This window comes from Phaenicophaeus curvirostris, chromosome 21 (genome assembly GCF_032191515.1).
Source record: "Phaenicophaeus curvirostris isolate KB17595 chromosome 21, BPBGC_Pcur_1.0, whole genome shotgun sequence".
In the NCBI taxonomy this organism is placed as follows: Eukaryota; Metazoa; Chordata; class Aves; order Cuculiformes; family Cuculidae; genus Phaenicophaeus; species Phaenicophaeus curvirostris.
This window is the reverse complement of record NC_091412.1, coordinates 1365175-1385063: the sequence shown is the minus strand read 5'-3', so window position 1 is coordinate 1385063 and position 19889 is coordinate 1365175. Positions and strand designations below refer to the sequence as shown.

Here is a 19889-nt window from a genome sequence, read left to right as displayed (position 1 = left end):
ATAACCCAAACACCCTTGTGACTGCTGCAAGGGCCGTGATGCCAGGGGAGACCACAGCACACGTTGCACAAGTAGCAGCCCAGTTGTGGCAGACCAGGCACGTCAGGGGGCATCTGGAGTGGCACTTTCTGAAGCCGGGCACGCAATTTGCCTGGAACACTAGAGTACCTCTTTCCTGAAGGGTCTAATGGGGTTCCCAGGGGCTGTTGGACTCATTGCCTGCTCTGGAGAGAGCGATTTACACCTGATGTTTGATGTCCATCCAAGAGGAGGAAAGTTAGCTGGGTATTTACTTACGATGCCGTTCCCTGGGGAAGCCCTGCCAGGGCAGGCTGAGGGGCAGCCAGGCACTTAAATCGCGGCTGGTTAAAGGCAATCACTTATTGGCATTGAATTATTTGTTTTGACTCTGAAGAAAGCCCTTCACCTTTGTGAGACACAGCCTTCATTGTCCGAGGACACAGCACGTAATGAGAGAGAGCAAATAAACCACGAACCACTGGTCTGGTTGCCAAACAGAGGACACGTGCTGTGGTTTGGGTCTTGTGCCTCCACCCCCTCGCCTGCTGAGCCCTATAACTTTCAGGGTTGACACCCCTCCAACCAAGCCAAAACGGCTTGGCTTCACGCTCCACAGCGTCCCTGCAGAGACGGCATGGGTGAGGATGGGATGGGATGGGATGGGAGTGGATGGCATCACTGGCCTTATGAGGAACGGCTGAGAGAGCTGGAGTTGTTTAGCCTGGAGAAGAGGAGGCTGAGGGGAGACCTCATTGCTCTCTACAACTACCTGAAAGGAGGTTGTGGAGAGGAGGGAGCTGGGCTCTTCTCCCAAGGGACAGGGGACAGGATGAGAGGGAATGGCCTCAAGCTCCACCAGGGGAGGTTTAGGCTGGACATTAGGAAAAAATTTTTCACGGAAAGGGTCATTGGTCACTGGCAGAGGCTGCCCAGGGAGGGGGTTGAGTCCCCTTCCCTGGAGGGGTTTAAGGGACGGGTGGACGAGGTGCTGAGGGACATGGGTTAGTGATTGATGGGAATGGCTGGACTCGATGATCTGGTGGGTCCTTTCCAACCTGGTGATTCTATGATTCTATGATTTTGTGTGGCTGAGAGTCCCAGGGCATCCTAGGACATTGCCTTCTGCAGGTTCCCCTTCTCCCCACACCCCGGTCACCCCAGTGCTCAGTCTATTACATCGGCTGGGCTCCCTCTGCCCTGGGCTGGGAATTGGAGCAGGAATCTGCCTGTTCAGCTGCTGTCAGGCTGTTCCAGTTCTTCCCTGGAGTGCTTGTTTTACAAGCTTCATATTTACCAAATGTTCTTTGCAATTTTCAGTTCTCTGAGTAACCAAATATCTTAGAATAGAAAATGGATTTTCTAGAGGCCAGGCTGAGAGAGTTGGGGCTGTTCAGCCTGGAGAAGAGAAGGCTGCAGGGAGACCTCAGAGCAGCTTCCAGAGCTGAAAGGGGCTCCAGGAAAGCTGGGGAGGGACTCTGGATCAGGGAGGGCAGGGAGAGGTCGAGGGGAACAGTTTTGAGCTGCAAGAGGGGAGATTGAGATGAGATCTTAAGGAGAAATGTTTTGCTGTGAGGGTGGGGAGGCCCTGGCCCAGGTTGCCCAGAGCAGTGGTGGCTGCCCCATCCCTGGAGGGGTTCAAGGCCAGGTTGGATGGGGCTTGGAGCCCCTGATCCAGTGGGAGGTGCCCCTGCCCATGGCAGGGGTGGGACTGGATGAGCTTTGAGGTCCTTTCCAATCCAAAGCATTCAAAGATTCTGTATTCTTACTCAAGGTACAATACTGGGGAATGGGGCAGCAGTGGAGGGAGCATTGCTTCTCTGGTGGCCTAAAGAAGACATGTCCCTGGAAACATTCAAGTTCAAGCTGGACAGGGCTCTGAGCAACCTGATGTGGTTAAAGATGCCCCTGCCCCTACAGGGGGGTTGGACTGGGTGACCTGTAAAAGTCCCTTCCAACCCAAAGCATTCTGTGATTCTTTAAACACGCCTCTATGCAGAAGCGTATCAAGACACAAAATGTTAGGTAGGAATTGAGAAGCAAATCAATTGAACTGAAGTGGGATTAAAAGACCTTTGGTGTAAAACCACAACCAGCACAAATGACTGGGATGGCTCTGAGTGTTCCCAGAACAGGGTGCTTGTCTCTAGGGTGGCTGCAATCACTCACAGCCCTTCCAGGCCAGCATCGTTGGTTTTCTTCCCTCTCAGTCGTCTCAGGGAATGGTGCCAAATGCAGGTAGCTCAGAGCAGTGTGATGGGTTTGGCTCTGCTCCTTTTCAAGCAGTGGAGGGATTGCAGTGGTGATCTGCCAGGGTGAGCTACATCTGTCATCTCACAAAGCGATTTCCCCATGAGCAGGTGCCTCGACAATGCTCTGCTCTCTAGGAATCATGATAGACCTTCTGTTACTTTATTTAGATTTAATATTGCACAAGTGCACTGGTTTTCCTGGTTGCTCTGAACAAGAACGGAACAGCTGGCTATATCTGGACATCCTGAAGTAGCCATGGAACCATGTAAAGGAGATTGTTTGCACCAGCCAGGCAGTAATTCCTGAAAGATTGTGTTGACTCTCAGTCCTGCTGCTCCCAGACAGATCAGAGAACACCCATGGTCCTGCCTGGGGCTTGTTCCTACCCAGACATTTGGGTCCTTCCTGCTCACAAACCTGGCCCGGAGGCAGGTGGAGTCCCAGTTTACACTGGGAGTGCATCATAGGAGCATGATGGGACCTGAGACAGAACGGGGTTCCTCCCTCCATGCTCACCCTGCTTGTTATCTCCAGCCCCTGAGACCAGGATTTTACAGAGAATTCTGATTTACAGTCACTTGGGGTTTGGATGAGTTTTTCATGCCTCAAACCCCCCACCAGCAGGTGTCACCAGCTAAGGACTCCTGTAATTGGGTATGTGACAGCACATCTAAAGGAGTGAACTGGGGCTGATAGATCCAAGAGGGACCTCTACACGTAGAGGTTTGTTTTCCTATTTTAATCTGCAAGTAGATGGGATTTATGGCTCTCAATAGCTCATTTCAGTCTTCTTTTCTCCCATTTCAGCTACCCAGCGCCTTTGCCTCCTGCTTTTCACCTCCCTGCTGGCCCTGGCAGCATCTCTTCCTGCCATTGACATAAGAAACTTGCATCTCTTCAACGGCACGGTGGACGAAATTTTGAATGTCCCCCCAGAGTCCTCCCAGAATGGTGAGTGCACCAGGGGGAAGGCAAACAAGGTCATGTTCTCTCAGACCCTACCCAGACCCCCTCACCAGCCTCACCAGACCCCTGTGACATGGAGAAAGAATTAAATGCTGCTCTTATGTGTGGGCAATGCCAATGAGATGGAGGCTCAGAGTCCTCCTCTGCTTGCTGCCTGCCTCTTCTGTTGTCTGGCAGGAAGTCTCTTCCCGAAACCCCCATCAAATTCCCTTCTCACCCAGGTGAATAGAGCCCCTCTCTCAACTCCAGAGACTTGCACGAGTTTTCTTGTGTCTGATCACACATTTCAACCCTCTCTAATCTCCCTTCTCCCTGAGTCCCTTCCTAATTGCTTCTACTGCACTTTAATGACCATCTTCCTCACATGCAAAGGAGGAGGAGCAGGCGCTGAGCTCTTCTCTCTGGGGACCAAGGAGAGGAGCCGAGGGAATGGCAGGAAGCTGTGCCAGGGCAGGGTTAGGTTGGACATGAGGAGAAGGTTCTTCCCCCAGAGGGTGGTGGAGCCCTGGAACAGCTCCCAGGGAAGCAGTCACGGCACCAGGGCTGACAATATTCCAGAAGTGTTTGGCCAAGGCCCTCAGCCCCACGGTGTGAATGTTGGGGTGTCCTGTGCAGGGATAGGAGTTGGACTTAAGGATCCTTGTGGGTCCCTTCCAACTCAGAACGTTCTATGATTCTATGAGTCTCTAATCTCTCCAGTGGTGCCACCAACATTCGGGGTCGTTCACCCACACTGTGTGCCCAACTACTTCTCACCAAGGAGGCATCTGCCCCATTCTAACACCATGAAAATTCCACCAAACCACCAACTGTCTGATATCTGAAATGGCTAAGTCCCTCTGAAATTAGGAGCCACAGAAAGACAGGAAAATCTTATTGAGAAGATGATGCTCTTCCAGCAGGCATTTGATGTGCGCTCTCAGTACTCACTCCTGTCTCCTCTGTTCTTGTTTATTCAGGCAATGATGGCCAACACGTTCGACAGGCCAGAGACATTGGTCCTCGCCGACCAGCAGCCCGTGGTAAGTCTCTTCTCAAGGAGTACATCTGCTCATCAGGTTTTGCCATTGCTGATCTCATGAGAAGCTCTCAGTCACCTTAGACCTTATCATGTGTGTGCCCTAGGTCCTCCCAGGAAAGATGTTGATTTTTCTGATAGGCTGCAAAGATACCACAGTTCATAACCTTGGGGAGACTCTATTGCCAACCATGTCCTGCACTCCATAGTTGATGAGGTTATTTAGCATGTGGAATTTTCCACCTAAAGACCCAATCTGGAAAGTGATAAAGGAAGTGTGACCCACAGGGCAAGGGACAGAATTCTGCCCCTCTACTCTGCTCTTATGAGACCTCACCTGGAGCCCTACACCCAGTTCTGGAGTTCTCAGCACGGGGAGGACATGGAGCTGTTGGAGCGAGTCCAGAGGAGGTCACAGAGATGATCCAAGGGCTGGAGAACCTCCTGTACGAGGCCAGGCTGAGAGAGTTGGGGTTGTTCAGCCTGGAGAAGAGAAGGCTGCGGGAAGATCTTAGAGCAGCTTCCAGTGCTGAAAGGGGCTCCAGGAAAGCTGGGGAGGGGCTCTGGATCAGGGAGGGCAGGGAGAGGATGAGGGGGAATGTTTTTGAGCTGCAAGAGGGGAGATTGAGATGAGATCTTGGGAAGAAAAGTTTTGCTGTGAGGGTGGGGAGGCCCTGGCCCAGGTTGCCCAGAGCAGTGGTGGCTGCCCCATCCCTGGAGGGGTTCAAGGCCAGGTTGGATGGGGCTTGGAGCCCCTGATCCAGTGGGAGGTGTCCCTGCCCCTGGCAGGGGTGGAACTAGATGGGCTTTAAGGTCCTTTCCAACCTGAACCACTCTATGATTCCATGAAGATATGAAGCTCAGCTCTTGCACTGATCAGTTGAAGGGTTTGATTCATCCCTGTGAGCACGTGGCAGGAATACAGCCCAAGAGCGTGTGTGCAAAAGGATACAGGCACAAAAGAAATATGAGGTGCTTCCAGGTGCTTTTTTTGTCATGGGATTTAGTAACTGTCTGTTTCCAGCCCCAGGTTGGCCCAAGGACTGCAGCGAGCTCCCTGCTGGCAGCCACAGTGGTGTCTACATCATCCAGCCAAAAGGGCTCCACCACCTCGTGGTTTACTGCGAGATGAACGTGACAAACGGGGGCTGGACAGTCATCCAGAGGAACCAGAAAGACACACCAGTCACTTGGGCTGAGTCCTGGAGCACCTACAAGTACGGCTTCGGCAACGTGCGCACCGAGTACTGGCTGGGCACTGAGTACATCTATCAGATCTCCAAGCAGAAGGTCTACCAGGTCAGGTTTGTCATCCAGGACTCCAAAGACGTCATCCACATCGCAGACTACAACCTCTTCAGCGTGGAAGATGAGCCCCACGGCTACCGGCTGCGGCTGGGAGCGTACTCGGGAACGGCTGGGGATGCCATGACCTCAGACAATCCCAACACCATGCAAGACAACATGAAGTTCTCCACCAAGGATCGGGATCAGGACACTTACAGTAGGAACTGTGCCTACAGCTATGAGGGCGGGTGGTGGTACTCGGCGTGTTATTCTGTACGGCTGAATTTCAAGGGTGGTCTGACCTGGGGCAACCTCTGCAAAGGGAACTGCAAGTCCTCCCTTATCCTCATCAAACCAGCTGCGTACTGTTAGTGCTTCTTCCCCCTCCTGCTCACACTGGATGCTCTCGTTGTGCATGGCCAAAGAGCTTGAGCCTTTCTGGAGAGCAGAGGAGCCCGAGGGAAGGAGGGGTTAGTGAGATTCCCTTTTCTGAGTGCAGGCTCTCCCTCTGCTCAGCCCTTTCCCCCGTGCTTGCTAATGATTCCTTGGTATTAAGTTCATAATCAAGAATAAACAAATCACTTGGGAAATCTGTGCTTTCCACCTGCGGGAGGAGGACCCTCAGTCCTGGAGGGACTTTTCATCAGAGTTTCACAGCTGCCTCCGGAACTCACAGCAAGAGAAAAAAGCTACATGCCACAATGCCCGTATACTCTGTGCCTGCCAAAGCATCCCAATAAATTTGCTTCCTTGAGCTCATTCGCCACTAATGAACGTCTGTTCTGTGTCTCTGATGGGCTCCCCTGAGACAAGAGATCATGGGGGAGGTGCTGGGCTTGGAGTCTTGGGGTGTATGGAGGGTTAAAGGCCGGGGCGATGCTTGCAGCAACAGATGTGAGAACATGAAATCGAGTTATGTTGAGGTGAAGGACCTGAGATCTGCACGGGAGGGCTCGGAAGGGACCTGTCACGGGGGGAACATCGTCCCCCAGCATCGCCACATTCGCAGTTCGGGATGCATGCAGCGGGGTGTGGGGCACACGCAGTGGGGTGTGAGGTGGGATGGGCACTGCGGTGTGCAAGGTGGGGTACAAACGGCACGGGGCGAGGGGCAATGTGGGGTGCAGCATGGGGCTTACACAATGCAATGTGGGGCTCACACGCTGCAATGTGGGGCTCACATGCTGCAATGTGGGGCTCACACTACAATGTGGGGCTCACACAATGCAATGTGGGGCTCACACGCTGCAATGTGGGGCTCACACTACAATGTGGGGCTCACACTACAATGTGGGGCTCACACAATGCAATGTGGGGCTCACGCTGCAATGTGGGGCTCACACTACAATGTGGGGCTCACACGCTGCAATGTGGGGGCTCACACGCTGCAATGTGAGGTGCACACGGGGTGCATTGCTGGGTGCAATGCGGGGTGCGCACAGGGTGCACTACAAGATGCACACGCGATGGAATGTGGGGTGCAATGCAGAGTGCAATGTGGGATGCAGTGCGGGCTCTCCCAATGTAGTCGGGGCTCTCCTGGTGCAATCGGGGCTCTCCCAGGGCTCTCCCGGTGTACTGCGGGGCTCTCCTGGTGCAGTGCAAGGCTCTCCCGGTGCAGCCCCGGCTCTGCCGGTGCAGTCGGGCCTCTCCCGGGGCTCTCCCGGTGCAGTGCGGGGCTCACAGGGTGCAGTCGGGGGCTCTCCTGGGTCTCTCCCGGTGCAGTCGGGGCTCTCCCGGTGCACTGCGGGGCTCTCTCGGGTCCCTCCCGGTGCAGTCGGGGCTCTCCCGGTGCAGCCGGGGCTCACAGGGTGCAGAGTGGGTCTCTCCCGGTGCAGTCAGGTCTCTCTCGGTGCATTGCGGGGCTCTCCTGGGTCTCTCCCGGTGCAGTCGGGGCTCTCTCGGTGCAGTGCGGGGCTCTCCTGGGTCTCTCCCGGTGCAGTGCGGGGCTCACAGGGTGCAGTCGGGGCTCTTCTGGGTCTCTCCCGGTACAGTCGGGGCTCACAGGGTGCAGTCGGGGCTATCCTGGGGCTCTCCCGGTGCAGTCGGGGCTCTCTCGGTGCAATCGGGGCTCTCCTGGGTCTCTCCCGGTACAGTCGGGGCTCACAGGGTGCAGTCGGGGCTATCCTGGGTTTCTCCCGGTGCATTGCGGGGCTCTCTCGGGTCCCTCCCGGTGCAGTCCCGGCTCTCCCGGGGCTCTCCCGGTGCAGCGGGGGCTCACAGGGTGCAGAGTGGGTCTCTCCCGGTGCATTGCGGGGCTCCCCCGGGTCCCTCCCGGTGCAGTCCCGGTTGCCACCAGCCGTGGCGCGGGCGCCGCTCGGTGTCGGGGCTCGGGGCGGCTCCCGGCGGGCTCGGGGGGCTGCGGTAGCCCCGGTGCCCCCGTGCCGGTGCCCATGTCCCGCGCCCCGGTCCCGCCCGGCTCCCCGCGCCGCTTCGGGGCGCTCAGCACCGCGCAGCTGCGGGCGCTGCTGCAGGACGAGCGGCGGCTGCAGCGGGCAGCCCGGCTCTGCAGGAAGGTACCGCACCCCCCGGTCCCCCAGTCTCTGCCATCACCCCCTCAGTCCCTGCCCATGGCCTCCAGAGCCTTGCATCCCTCCCCCCCCGTGTCCCTTGCATCATTCGCTGGCCCCTTCCATCACACCGCAGTCCCTTCCATCGCCCCCGGGTCCCTCGGTCCCTTGCATCCCCCCCCAGTCCCTTCCATTGCCCCCCCCAGTCCCTTCCATTGCCCCCAATCCCCACCATCACACCCCAGTCCCTGCCCATGGCCTCCAGAGCCTTGCATCCATCTCCGCCCCGTCCCTTGCATCATTCCCTGGCCCCCTCCATCGCCCCCCAGTCCCTTCCATCCTCCCCGGGTCCCTCAGTCCCTTGCATCACTGCCCAGTCTCTGCCATCGACCCCCAAGTCCCTGCCATTGCCCCCTCAGTCCCTTGCATCGCCCCCCAGCCCCTTCCATCACACCCTGCTCCCTGCCATCACCCCCAGAGCCTTGCATCCCTCCCCCTTAGTCCTTTGCATCGTCCCCTGGCCCCTGCCATCATCCCCCGGTCCCTCAGCCCTCAGTCCCTACCATCGCCCCCTCAGTCCCTGCCCATGGTCCCGGCCCATGGCCCCCAGAGCCTTGCATCCATCCCCCACCCCGTCCCTTGCATCATTCCCTGGCCCCTTCCATCACCCCTGGGTCCCTCGGTTCCTTGCATCGCCCCCCCAGTCCCTGCCATTGCCCCCCATCCCTTCCATCACCCCCTAGTCCCTGCCATCACACCCCCAGTCCCTGCCCTTGGCCCCCAGAGCCTTGCATCCCCCCCTGCCTCAGTCCTATGCATCGTCCCCTGGCCCCACCATCACCCCCCAGTCTCTCAGTCTCTGCCATCGCCCCCCACCCCTGTCCCGTCCATCACCCCCCTGTCCCTTCCATCACCCCCCGGGCCCTTCCATCACCCCTCGGTCCCTTCCATCCCCCTCAGGCTCTGCCATCATCCCTCAGCCCCTGCCATCACCCCCCCATCCCTGGCACCGCTGCTCACTTGGTTCCCCTCAGGTACCCAAAATCCTGGGGCTCTGGGGCTGCCCAGGTGATGGTTTCAGCAGCCACCACCCACCAAGCAGCCTCAGACCACCAAAACCCCGAGATGGGCCACCAACACTGCTCTCGCTGCACTCAGATCTGGGGCAGCAGCGGAGCCCCCTGGCTGGGTGGGGGTCCCGGGAGATGTTCGGGGTGGGGCTGCCTGGGTGATGCTCAGGGTTCCAGCAGCCATCGCCCTCCCATCATACTTGGGCCACCAAATCGAGCTGGGCCACCGCTGCTGCCCCTGATGCTCTTACTGCCCTGAGATCTAGGGGAGCAAAACCCCTCCCCGGGCTGAGTTGGGGTCCCAGGTGATGCTCAGGAAGGGGCTGCACTGGACAGTGCTCAGGATTTCAGCAGCCATCGCCCACCAAGAAGCCTCTGGCTTCCAAAACCCAGAGCGGGGCCACCAAATCGAGTCCAACCATTCCCATCAATCACTAACCCATGTCCCTCAGCACCTCATCCACCCATCCCTTAAACCCCTCCAGGGAAGGTGACTCAACCCCCTCCCTGGGCAGCCTCTGCCAGTGCCCAATGACCCTTTCTGTGAAAAATTTTTTCCTGATATGCAGCCTGAACCTCCCCTGGTGGAGCTTGAGGCCATTAGACCAACTGTACCTGTGCAATACTAACCCATCTCCGAGCACCTTGCCCACCTGTCTTATAAATCCCTTCAGGGATGGGAACTCCAACACTTCCCAGGGCAGCTTCTGCCAGTGCCTGGGAACCCTTCTAGGGAAGGAATTTTCTATAATATTCCATCTAAACCTCTGCTGGCGCAACTTGAGGCCATTCCCTCTCATCCTATCGCTTGTTATCTGGGAGAAGAGACTGATACCCACCTCACCACAACCTTCCTTCTGGGAGCTGCAGAGAGTGATGAGGTCTCCCCTCAGCCTTCTCTTCTCCAAACAGCCCCAGGTCCCTCAGCCACCCCCACAGCCCCTGTTCTCCAGCCCCTTCCCCAGCTCCGTTCCCTTCTCTGGACGAGCTCAAGCCCCTTAATGTCTGTTTTGGAGTGAGGGGCCCAAAACTGAACCCAGGGTTCAAGATGTGGCATCACCAGCTCTGAGTGCAGGGGGACGATCCCTTCCTTACTCCTGCTGGCCACACCAGGGCTGATCCAAGCCAGGATGCTGTTGGCCTTCTTGGCCACCTGGGCCACTGCTGGCTCATGTTCACCTGTTGTTGACCAACACCCCCAGGTCCTTCTCTGCCAAGCAGCTTTCCAGCTGCTCTTCCCCAGTCTGGAGCGTTGTGTGGGGTTGTTGTGTCCCGAGCACATCACCTGGCACTTGGCCTTGTTGAACCTCATCCTATTGGGAGGTTCTTCTCCCTCTGTACTTGGCACTGGTGAGACCGCTCCTCGAATCTTGTGTTCAGTTCTGGGCCCCTCACCACAAGAAGGATGTTGAGGCTCTGAAGCGAGTCCAGAGAAGAGCAACAAAGATGGTGAAGGGGCTGGAGAACAAGAGGAGCGGCTGAGAGAGCTGGGGGTGTTTATCCTGCAGAAGAGGAGGCTGAGGGGAGACCTCATTGCTCTCTCCAACTGCCTGAAAGGAGGTTGTGGAGAGGAGGGAGCTGGGCTCTTCTCCCAAGTGACAGGGGACAGGACGAGAGGGAATGGCCTCAAGCTCCACCAGGGGAGGTTCAGGCTGGACATTAGGAAAAAATATTTCATGGAAAGGGTGATTGGTCGCTGGCAGAGGCTGCCCAGGGAGGGGGTTGAGTCACCTTCCCTGGAGGGGTTTAAGGGACGGGTGGACGAGGTGCTGAGGGACATGGTTTAGTGATTGATGGGAATGGTTGGACTCGATGATCCTGTTGGTCCTTTCCAACCTAGTGATTCTATGATTCTCCCAGTATGACTCCCACACCTATGTCCCCTTCCCCAGTTTCAGAGTCTGCAGCTGGAGCGGGAGATGTGTTTGGCTTCAAACTGCACCCAGGCCAAGGTGAACCTGTCCCTGCGCCCGCGGCTGGAGGACGGCAAAGCTTCTCTAGCCATCAAGTACCAGGAGCTGCAGGAGATCCGAGAGGCGTGTTGGGACAAGCAGCAGCGCCTGGGTGAGCAGGATGGATGTGGAACAGCCAGAGCGACCCACATTAACAACGGGACCTGGGTGGGCTCAGTGCACTTGAACCAGCCCCAGGAAATGGCTAGATCAGGAGAACTTAGGGGCGATGCTACCTGTGACAGAGCCAGCTCTTGGCTGGGACTGGTGCTGCGGTGGGATGCAGACCTTGCAGAGCAGGTGGCTCCAGGGATGTGTTTGGGGCTCTTTCAGTTCAGGAGCGGGGTTAGGGACACACTGATGCTTGGGGATGGGAAAAACCGCAGCTCCAGCAGTGGAGGATGTCCAGGGGGGATGTTTGTTGGCAGTCGTGTCCCCTCCCAATGCAGAGTCGTACCTGGAGAAGTGGAGCCCGCAGAAAGCCCTAGACCAGCTCCAGGAGAAGCTTGATGCTTCTGAGGCTGAGTCAGAGGTGAGTCAGACGAGACCTCCCTGGAGAAGGGGCAGGGAAGGGGCTCAGCCATTTGGGCTCCCGCTGTGGTCCCACGGCTCTCTTGGCTTGATGCTGTCCCACTGCAGGCACAGGTAGAGCAGTTCCTGGCCCAGGACCTGCCCCTCGAGTCCTTCCTGGAGTCCTTCTGCCAGAGCCGCACACGCTCCCACATCTGCCGGACGCAGCTGGAGAAACTGCAGGAGCTGCTGCAGAAGGAGCAGGTGGGCAGGGACCCCGCGGCTCCCACGGGGCGCCCAGGTGCCCTGGCTAGCCCAGCACCAGCCCACCTTGCCCCACTGCGGTGTGGAGCAGCCCCTAAAGCTTTTGATCTGTCCTATGGCTTCGTGCCCGCCTTTCTTATCCCCTCGGAGGCTGTTGTGCCCTTTGCCATGCCAACCGGGCCTCCCAAGCATCATCTCCCAGCCCTAGGACACCAGCCAGCAGCTCCCTGCTCCAAAATCCCCAGCCTGGGTTCACCCCTGCGCCTCCTCGGACACATCCCCCTGCTCAGCCCCCATCGCTCCCGCAAACAGCAGCAGCAACACCAGAAGCAGGAGCCTCCGCACCGGTAGCCGGGCAAGGAGAGGAGATGTCCCTGCTCCTGTCCCCGTGCCTCCAGGGGGATGGTGAAGGAACCCCCTGGTTTGGGAGCATAGGGGGTGGAGGGTGCATGGTGGAGGCTCAGCTCCGCGGGGCTGCGGTGTCTCTGGGGCTGGCACAGGGGTAGGTGCTCACAGAGGGGTGGAGATGCTGGGTCAGGGTGGGATGGGGTGGGTGCCGTGGCTGGGCAGGGGGTTCTCTACATGGGAAGCTGCTGGGGAGGGAGGTCTCTGCATCCACAGCAAGAGGAACAGGGCCAGGAGGTGGGGGTGGGTGGGTTGGAGGGATGTCAGTGGGCTCGGTGAGGTGGGAGACAGCAGGGAAGGGGGCCCGAAAGTGCTGGGCACCACCTGCTTTCCAAATAAAGGCTCTTTTCCACACTCTGTGTTATCTGTGTGCCCACGTGGCCAAGAAGGCCAATGGCATCTTGGCTTGGATCAGAAACGTTGTGGCCAGCAGGTCCAGGGAGGTTCTTCTCCCTCTGGACTCGGCACTGGTGAGACCGCTCCTCGAATCCTGTGTTCAGTTCTGGGCCCCTCACCACAAGAAGGATGTTGAGGCTCTGGAACGAGTCCAGAGAAGAGCAACAAAGCTGGTGAGGGGGCTGGAGAACAAGAGGAGCGGCTGAGAGAGCTGGGGGTGTTTAGCCTGGAGAAGAGGAGGCTGAGGGGAGACCTCATTGCTCTCTCCAACTCCCTGAAAGGAGGTTGTGGAGAGGAGGGAGCTGGGCTCTTCTCCCAAGTGACAGGGGACAGGATGATAGGGAATGGCCTCAAGCTCCACCAGGGGAGGTTCAGGCTGGACATCAGGAAAAAATTTTTCACGGAAAGGGTGATTGGTCACTGGCAGAGGCTGCCCAGGGAGGGGGTTGAGTCCCCTTCCCTGGAGGGGTTTAAGGGACGGGTGGACGAGGTGCTGAGGGACATGGGTTAGTGATTGATGGGAATGGCTGGACTCGATGAGTTCTTTCCAACCTGGTGATTCCGTGATTCTATGAAAACCAGCCAGGCACAACCAGGGGGGCTCCAGGCAGCACCTGCCCTGCTCGGCTCCCCAGGGCTGGGCAGGCCCAGGCGATGCTGCATGGGTCTGTTGATACAAGAGGTCATTACTATTACAAGAAGTGGATTATTTTTTTTTTTGTTTAAGCTAGAGTTCAGTTTCATCTCAGTAACTGCATTTTTTAAAGTTAGATAGAATGTGCCTCTGACAGCATGTTTTCTTTCAAATGAGTATTTTCCCAGCCACTGTTCATTCTTTGGAGATGGTAACACCTTGTGTTCGGTGGGATCTATGCTGAACAATCCTGTAACCACCTGTTTGGGGTCTTTCCCCATCTCAAATCCAAGGTCAGGCAGAGCTGGCTCCAAAGCTCCAAATTAGTGAGAGCTTTGACTGTTGTGAAGTTCACAACAAACATTAAAATTAGACCTTGGAAAGTAATAGAATGGGCGTAAGATTTCTGGGAAAATGTATCCGTGTGCATGTAAGCAGAGATCTCTTCTGTGCCAGCTCTTGTCTGGCTGCACACGACCAATGGAGATCACTGCCTCGTGCTGCCCAGCCCTGATAAAGGATGCTTGCTTTCTAACACTCCAAAACAAGTCTTAGAGACTTGATTTACCAGCATTTTCAGTCACCAGGTCCAGGACAAACTTCCCTGGCCTTGAGCAGGTACGGAGTCAAGGGCAAATGTGAGCTCTCAATGTGAACAGCTTCCTCTCTCCAGCCCAGGGAGGGTGTGTCCCACCTGAGCCCATAGCACTAAAAGTCATGGTCCAAAGAACAAAACTGGGCTGGGCTGCTGTGGTCCTGGATGGTTTTCTGTCCGGAGGAGCCCTGCAGATCCCCCAGGCTCCTGCCCAGCTCAGGCAGCAGTGGGCAGGTCCTGGCATCCCCGCAGTCCTGCTGAGCTGGCCACCACCTCACTTCAGCCAAGGTCCTTTATCCGCTGAGAAGCTGTCAAGCAAGGCAAGGCCCTGCCCTGGGGAGGTTCCTCCAGTCCTGGAGCTGGTCCTGTTCAATTTGGAGCAGGTATCGCCCCAGGAGAGGAGACAGACCCTTCCTTCCTTGTTGCAGTGGCCGTGGTGGGGAGTGTGCGTGAGCACAACACCACAGCTCCAGCCTGTTCCACAGGACAAAGTCCTGCACAGGGCAGCCAGCCGTGTCCTGGGCTGCATCGAGAGAAGGGTGGCCAGCAGGGCGAGGGGGGGATTCTGCCCCTCTGCTCCGCTCCAGTGAGACCCACCTGGAGCCCCGAGTTCAGTTCTGGAGTCCTCAACCTAAGAAGGACATGGAGCTGTTGGAATGGGTCCAGAGGAGGCCACGGAGATGATCCAAAGGCTGGAACATCTCCCATGGGAGGCCAGGCTGAGAGAGTTGGGGTTGTTCAGCCTGGAGAAGAGAAGGCTGTGGGGAGACCTCAGAGCAGCTTCCAGTGCTGAAAGGGGCTCCAGGAAAGCTGGGGAGGGGCTCTGGATCACGGTGGGCAGGGAGAGGATGAGGGGAACGGTTTTGAGCTGCAAGGGGGGAGATTGAGATGAGTTCTTAGGCAGAAATGTTTTGCTGTGAGGGTGGGGAGGCCCTGGCCCAGGTTGCCCAGAGCAGTGGTGGCTGCCCCATCCCTGGAGGTGTTCAAGGCCAGGTTGGATGGGGCTTGGAGCCCCTGATCCAGTGGGAGGTGTCCCTGCCATGGGACTGGATGGGCTTTAAGGTCCTTTCCATCTCAACCCATTCTGTGATTGGCAACAGGCAGGAGCTGGCAGCAGCGCAGGGTGATTCCTCTCTTCCCCTCCTTGCCCGCACTGTGCCTCTCCCTGTGCACTGAATGCTGCCTGTCGAGGGCCGTGTCGAGGGGGGTCACCGTGCCCCCGCTTGCCCCAGGGAGGAGGAAGAAGCCTTGCACCAGGCGTGCGCTTGCATTCATTTCTGCACGGGGCCAAGGAGCAGCCTGGGGCCAGATCAGCCCCCCTGCCAGCTGCTGCGCGGCCAAACCCACGAGGGGCAGGTAGGGATCTTCCCCAGCCCCTTCACCCCTTGCTTTTCCAAAGCCAGGCTGGATACGCCAGCCCAGGAGGAACAGGACAACTGGGAGAGAATGGGTGCAGCCTCCGGGAGAACCTTTGAGCTGCACATAGGTCAGCGAGCGCTGTGCAACCAGGTCTCAGGCTGCCCCAGCTGGGCCCCCCCTGCATCACGGGCACCGCCAGGCAGCAGGGCTGGAAACAGAGGAACTCCGTTACCAGTTAACTCCATTAACAGAGGAGTCGCCGCAGGCGAGGCTGCTGTAGGGAGGGGGAGCTGCCCCCGCGCCCACGGGTGCTGCCAACCGTGCAGCCCTTCCGTGTGCAGGCAGAGCCGCAGCGGGGCTCCCACCAGCACCTGCCCTCGCACCTTGGCTGGACCCTGCTGGGTCTCCCCTAAAAGCTGTGCCAGACACCCCGCAAGGACTGCACTCAGCTGGCTAAAGGAAAGGCACGAGAAATCCAGCTGCTCTTGGCACCTCAGCATGAGGGGAACAACCAGGGGAAGACAAGAATGAGAGGACAGTATTGACACAAGGAGACAAAGAGACTGGAATGTCGTGTGCTGGGAGGTGGCAGATGGTCTGTGATCTGGATTAGTTCCAACCATTTTGTGCCCAAGCTCCTGGAGGTCTGACCAGAGCAAACGTGATGCTATGAGGAGCGGTTGAGAGAGCTGGGGGTGTTTAGCCTGGAGGAGGCTGAGGGGAGACCTCATTGCTCTCTCCAACTCCCTGAAAGGAGGTTGTGGAGAGGAGGGAGCTGGGCTCTTCTCCCAAGGGACAGGGGACAGGACGAGAGGGAATGGCCTCAAGCTCCACCAGGAGAGGTTCAAGCTTGACATCAGGAAAAAATATTTCACAGAAAGGGTCATTGGGCACTGGCAGAGGCTGCCCAGGGAAGTGGTTGAGTCACCTTCCCTAGAGGGGTTTAAGGGACGGGTGGACAAGGCGCTGAGGGATGTGGTTTAGTGATTGATGGGAATGGTTGGACTTGATGATCCGGTGGGTCCTTTCCAACCTAGTGATTCTATGATTCTACATTGTACGACCCCAAGTGACAGAGCAGATGTCCCAAAGCACCCCTCCATTCCACGCTTCCTCTCCTCTGACCAAACTCAGCAGCAAAACTAACTGCTGCCTGCAGCACGGGAGCGTGGAGAGCATGGTGAGCACGGAGAGGGTGATGAACACAGAGGGTACAGCCTCAGGGAAACAGGGTGGCCCTCTCTGCTCTCTTCCTCGACCTCCTGGTAACACCAGCCTACACCCTGTCCTCTGTTTTCCACCACGTAGAAGGAATGGGGCTGGAGAATAAGTCTTACAAGCAGCGGCTGAGGGACCTGGGGTTGTTTAGCCTGGAGAAGAGGAGGCTGAGGGGAGACCTCATTGCTCTCTGCAGCTCCCAGAAAGGAGGTTATAGAGAGGTGGATTGGACATTAGAAAAAATTCTTCAGAGAAAGGGTTCTCAGGCACTGTCAGAGGCTGTCCAGGGCGGTGGTGGAGTCCCCATCCCTGAAGGTGTATAAAAGGCGGGTAGATGAAATGCTTAGGGATGTGATTTAGTAGTGGACAGGTATGGTTTGAGCTGATGATCTCGAAGGTCTTTTCCAACCTAATGATTCTATGAATATTGACTACCTAAACCCACCAAAAGAAAGATGTGTCATTTCATCACCAGTTTATGGATGGGTATCTTTAATGTCCAAGCTACATTATGGAGACCTGAGAAAGAACCAGTGATAGGAACTGCCCAAACCCCCACTGAAAGGCACATGGATTAGCTCGGGCTCGGTGCCTCACCCCTCAATTTCAGACACGAGCACTGGACGCAGAGCAGGAGCCGGCCCAGCTGGCTTATGGGAGCAGCTCTTCCCTCTCCCAGGGTTGGGGTGCAGAGCGACACAGACAGTGAATCTGCCAGGTGCAGCTCCTCCTGCTCCGTGCTGCACCACCCCCGACCCTCCCTCTGCTCAGCACTGGGTACGGAGCCTGCAGGAACAGCCCACGGCCCCGGGCCTCAGCACCACACGGATTTAAGAAAGGACACCTCGTGTTTGGCACAGGCTGCCTTAAAATCCTGCAAGCCGGGAACTAGAGAGGAGCTCCCTAGTATCCACCGCTTCCCATGGACATCCCTAGCTTTTCCAGCCTGGAAGAGAGCTTTTCCTACCAAACTCTGTCAGAGAAACCCCCTCTGGGCTTTCAGGTGACTTGGTTTATAGTAAGAAAATGCATCAGTGTTTGCCACAGAGCCACAGCTTTGGGGACTTTCTCTCCAGAAGCCCTTAACGCCAGGCTCCTGCTCTTCACACGCTGACATTCCAGGACTGTAACCGCCCAGAGGGATGGGCTGACAACCAGAGAGGATCCTGGAAAGCGTTCTCCCTGCCCCTAGGCTAAATTTGCTCCAAACACACAGCAGTCTTGGAATTCTACAGCTGGGAGGGGCACAAGGAGAAGGCAGAAAGCTCTCCTGTACAGCGCACACAGCAGCTGTGACGTTCCCAGCCACACTGCTGCTCAGGATCAGGTCAGTGGCACAGGATCCGCAGCTGGAAAAGACAAGGCAGTGGCTTTTAACATGTTTGAGATGGGTGAAAACATAAACCAGGGAGAGAGAGGCAAGGGCTTGGCTCCTGCATGGATAGCTGCCAGCCAGGCCAGCAAATCCAGTGCAAAGTAACGCGGATGAAGTCTTTGGCATGCCCGGAGTTCAATACCAGGAAGCTCTGCTCACGGAAAGCAGAGCAGAGGCGAAACCTTCACCCAAGAAAGACAGAAGCTCTGAGAGACAAAAATCTTTAGTTCTTAAAACACTTCAGTAGTTAAATAGGCAACCAGTCTGATGTGCAAATGCTGCTTGGATACACGGAAAACAAAAGTAGTGCCACTCCGTGCTCAGAAGCAGATCCCTCCCAGCCACAAAGGCCCGCGTGAGGCACTCCTGTGCGCAGCTCCGAGGCAGGACAGGCTGTTCCCACCAAGGAAGTGTTTTGGGCAGCCCCTCCAGGTGGTGCTGCACGCCGACCAGGACACAAACCGCTACAGACTCAGGTTTCATTCTTCCAGGCTGCTGGAGCCAAGACTTCTGCTCTTGACACGCAGCAAGGCAAGCGCTGAACGGGGACAGACGAGGGCAACGACGTGATTTGGAGACCAACGCTCCCAAAATTCCCCAAAGATGGAGTAGCAGCAGGTGTGACGGCAGAGCCGGCAGGTGGGGGATTAAGAGAAACCCACACAGAGCCCTAACTCCGCTGCGGTGGAGTCGTCTCCTACGAGCACCCACAGTGCACAAACACCACTGAATCGCTCCTGCAGCTCCAACAGGCACGTGGGTCCCACCAAGGTCAAAGAGCAGCAGCAGCGGAGGGGCAGAGTCCACAGGCCATGAACCACATCTACTGCCAGGTCCTATCGCTGCCTGCTGAGCCCTGGTGCCACGTCCACAAGGTCACGCTGGCGGCCGGGGCGCATGGCAGCCTGCGGAGCCCACGAGGGGCATCCAGTCCTCACATCCCACCTGCAGGTCATGTGTGCAGAGGTCACATCCCAGCCAAGCGCACCCCGCGTCCAAAAGTGATGCCAGAAGAGGGGTCACAGCCTGCGAGCAGAGCCCTCACTCAGAGCCCGCTGCTTGTGTGCTGTCCCCAAAGGTCACACCGGCAGGAGGGACACGTCTGGGCCTGAGGAGCGGGGCCCACACGTGGTGCCTGCTGGTCACACGCTGTCTGAAGGTCACACCAGTAGGCGAGCTATGTCCCAGCCTGAGGAGCAGAGTCTGTGTGTGGCACCTTGTCTGAAGCTGTCCCAGCGCGAGGAGCAGGGCCCAGGCGTGACACCTGCTCACGGACCGCGTCTGAAGGTGTCACGGTGTGAGGAGCACAGCCCGTCGGTGGTGCCTGTCAGTCACACACGGCACCGGAGGCGTCCCAGCCCCAGGAGCAGCCGCCCTGCTTGGTGCCGGGCAGCTGCCGTGCGCCCCGGGGCGGCGTCACTTGAGGCCGTAGAGGAGCGCGCAGCCCAGGAAGAAGACGAGCCCGACTGAGAGGTTCGAGACGTGCTGTAAATACCCTTGGGCCTCCGCCTCCTCGCGGCGGAGGCGCAGCCGCTCCCGCCGCGCCCGCAGCAGCCGCTCCCGCTCCAGCTGCTCGCCGTAGTGCGCCCGGTAGAAGGCGTCGAAGTCGAAGGGCAGCGGCCCGGGCGGGCGGCGCACGGGGGAGCGGGGCGGCGGCGGCGGCGCCGGGGCGGGCGGGCGGCGCGGGGGCGGCGGCGGCGCCTCCCCGCCCAGCAGCCCCCGGTCGTAGCGGCGGCGCAGCGCGGCGCTGCCCAGCACCCGGTAGGCCTCGCTGACGGCGGCGAAGCGGGCGGCGGCGGCGGCGCTGCCGGCGTTGCGGTCGGGGTGGTAGCGGAACGACTGCTCGTAGTACGCCGTCTTGATCTGCGCCGCCGTGGCCGTCACCGGCACCCCCAGCACCTCGTACAGGTCCCGCCGGGGGGCCCCGCTCTGCGTCCCGCGGCGGGGGGGGGGAGGCGGCGCCGCGGCCCCGGGCAGGAGGCCCCGCGGGAGGCGCCGCGGGCAGCCGAGCGGCACCGACCCCATCGCGGCACCCGCCGCCCCGCGGCGCGCGGTAGTG

General features: G+C 58.1%; 3 protein-coding genes across 3 annotated transcripts; 2 read left to right on the top strand and 1 right to left on the bottom strand.

The window, feature by feature from the left end:
• Positions 1-515: 515 nt before the first annotated feature.
• Positions 516-6301, top strand: LOC138729510 (fibrinogen-like protein 1-like protein). Its single transcript, XM_069873792.1, has 4 exons — positions 516-659; positions 3079-3222; positions 4197-4259; positions 5280-6301. Exons 1-4 carry the CDS (start codon positions 656-658, stop codon positions 5912-5914), a joined length of 846 nt encoding a protein of 281 aa, XP_069729893.1. The 5' UTR covers positions 516-655; the 3' UTR covers positions 5915-6301.
• A 1634-nt stretch (positions 6302-7935) lies between these two features.
• VPS37D (VPS37D subunit of ESCRT-I) lies at positions 7936-12289 on the top strand. Its single transcript, XM_069873883.1, has 4 exons — positions 7936-8058; positions 11015-11186; positions 11524-11606; positions 11714-12289. Exons 1-4 carry the CDS (start codon positions 7936-7938, stop codon positions 12197-12199), a joined length of 864 nt encoding a protein of 287 aa, XP_069729984.1. The 3' UTR covers positions 12200-12289.
• A 5748-nt stretch (positions 12290-18037) lies between these two features.
• Positions 18038-19855, bottom strand: DNAJC30 (DnaJ heat shock protein family (Hsp40) member C30). The gene has a single exon (XM_069874349.1). It carries the CDS (start codon positions 19853-19855, stop codon positions 19247-19249), a length of 609 nt encoding a protein of 202 aa, XP_069730450.1. The 3' UTR covers positions 18038-19246.
• Between the last annotated feature and the right edge of the window lie 34 nt (positions 19856-19889).

Coding starts and splice junctions, on each gene's coding strand:
- DNAJC30 (XM_069874349.1), bottom strand. CDS start 19,855: ATGGGGTCGGTGCCGCTCGGCTGCCCGCGGCGCCTCCCGCGGGGCCTC.
- VPS37D (XM_069873883.1), top strand. CDS start 7,936: ATGTCCCGCGCCCCGGTCCCGCCCGGCTCCCCGCGCCGCTTCGGGGCG. Junction 11,187..11,523: donor GGACAAGCAGCAGCGCCTGG/GTGAGCAGGATG, acceptor CTCCCAATGCAG/AGTCGTACCTGGAGAAGTGG. Junction 11,607..11,713: donor CTTCTGAGGCTGAGTCAGAG/GTGAGTCAGACG, acceptor GTCCCACTGCAG/GCACAGGTAGAGCAGTTCCT.
- LOC138729510 (XM_069873792.1), top strand. Junction 3,223..4,196: donor CCCAGAGTCCTCCCAGAATG/GTGAGTGCACCA, acceptor TTGTTTATTCAG/GCAATGATGGCCAACACGTT. Junction 4,260..5,279: donor TCGCCGACCAGCAGCCCGTG/GTAAGTCTCTTC, acceptor GTCTGTTTCCAG/CCCCAGGTTGGCCCAAGGAC.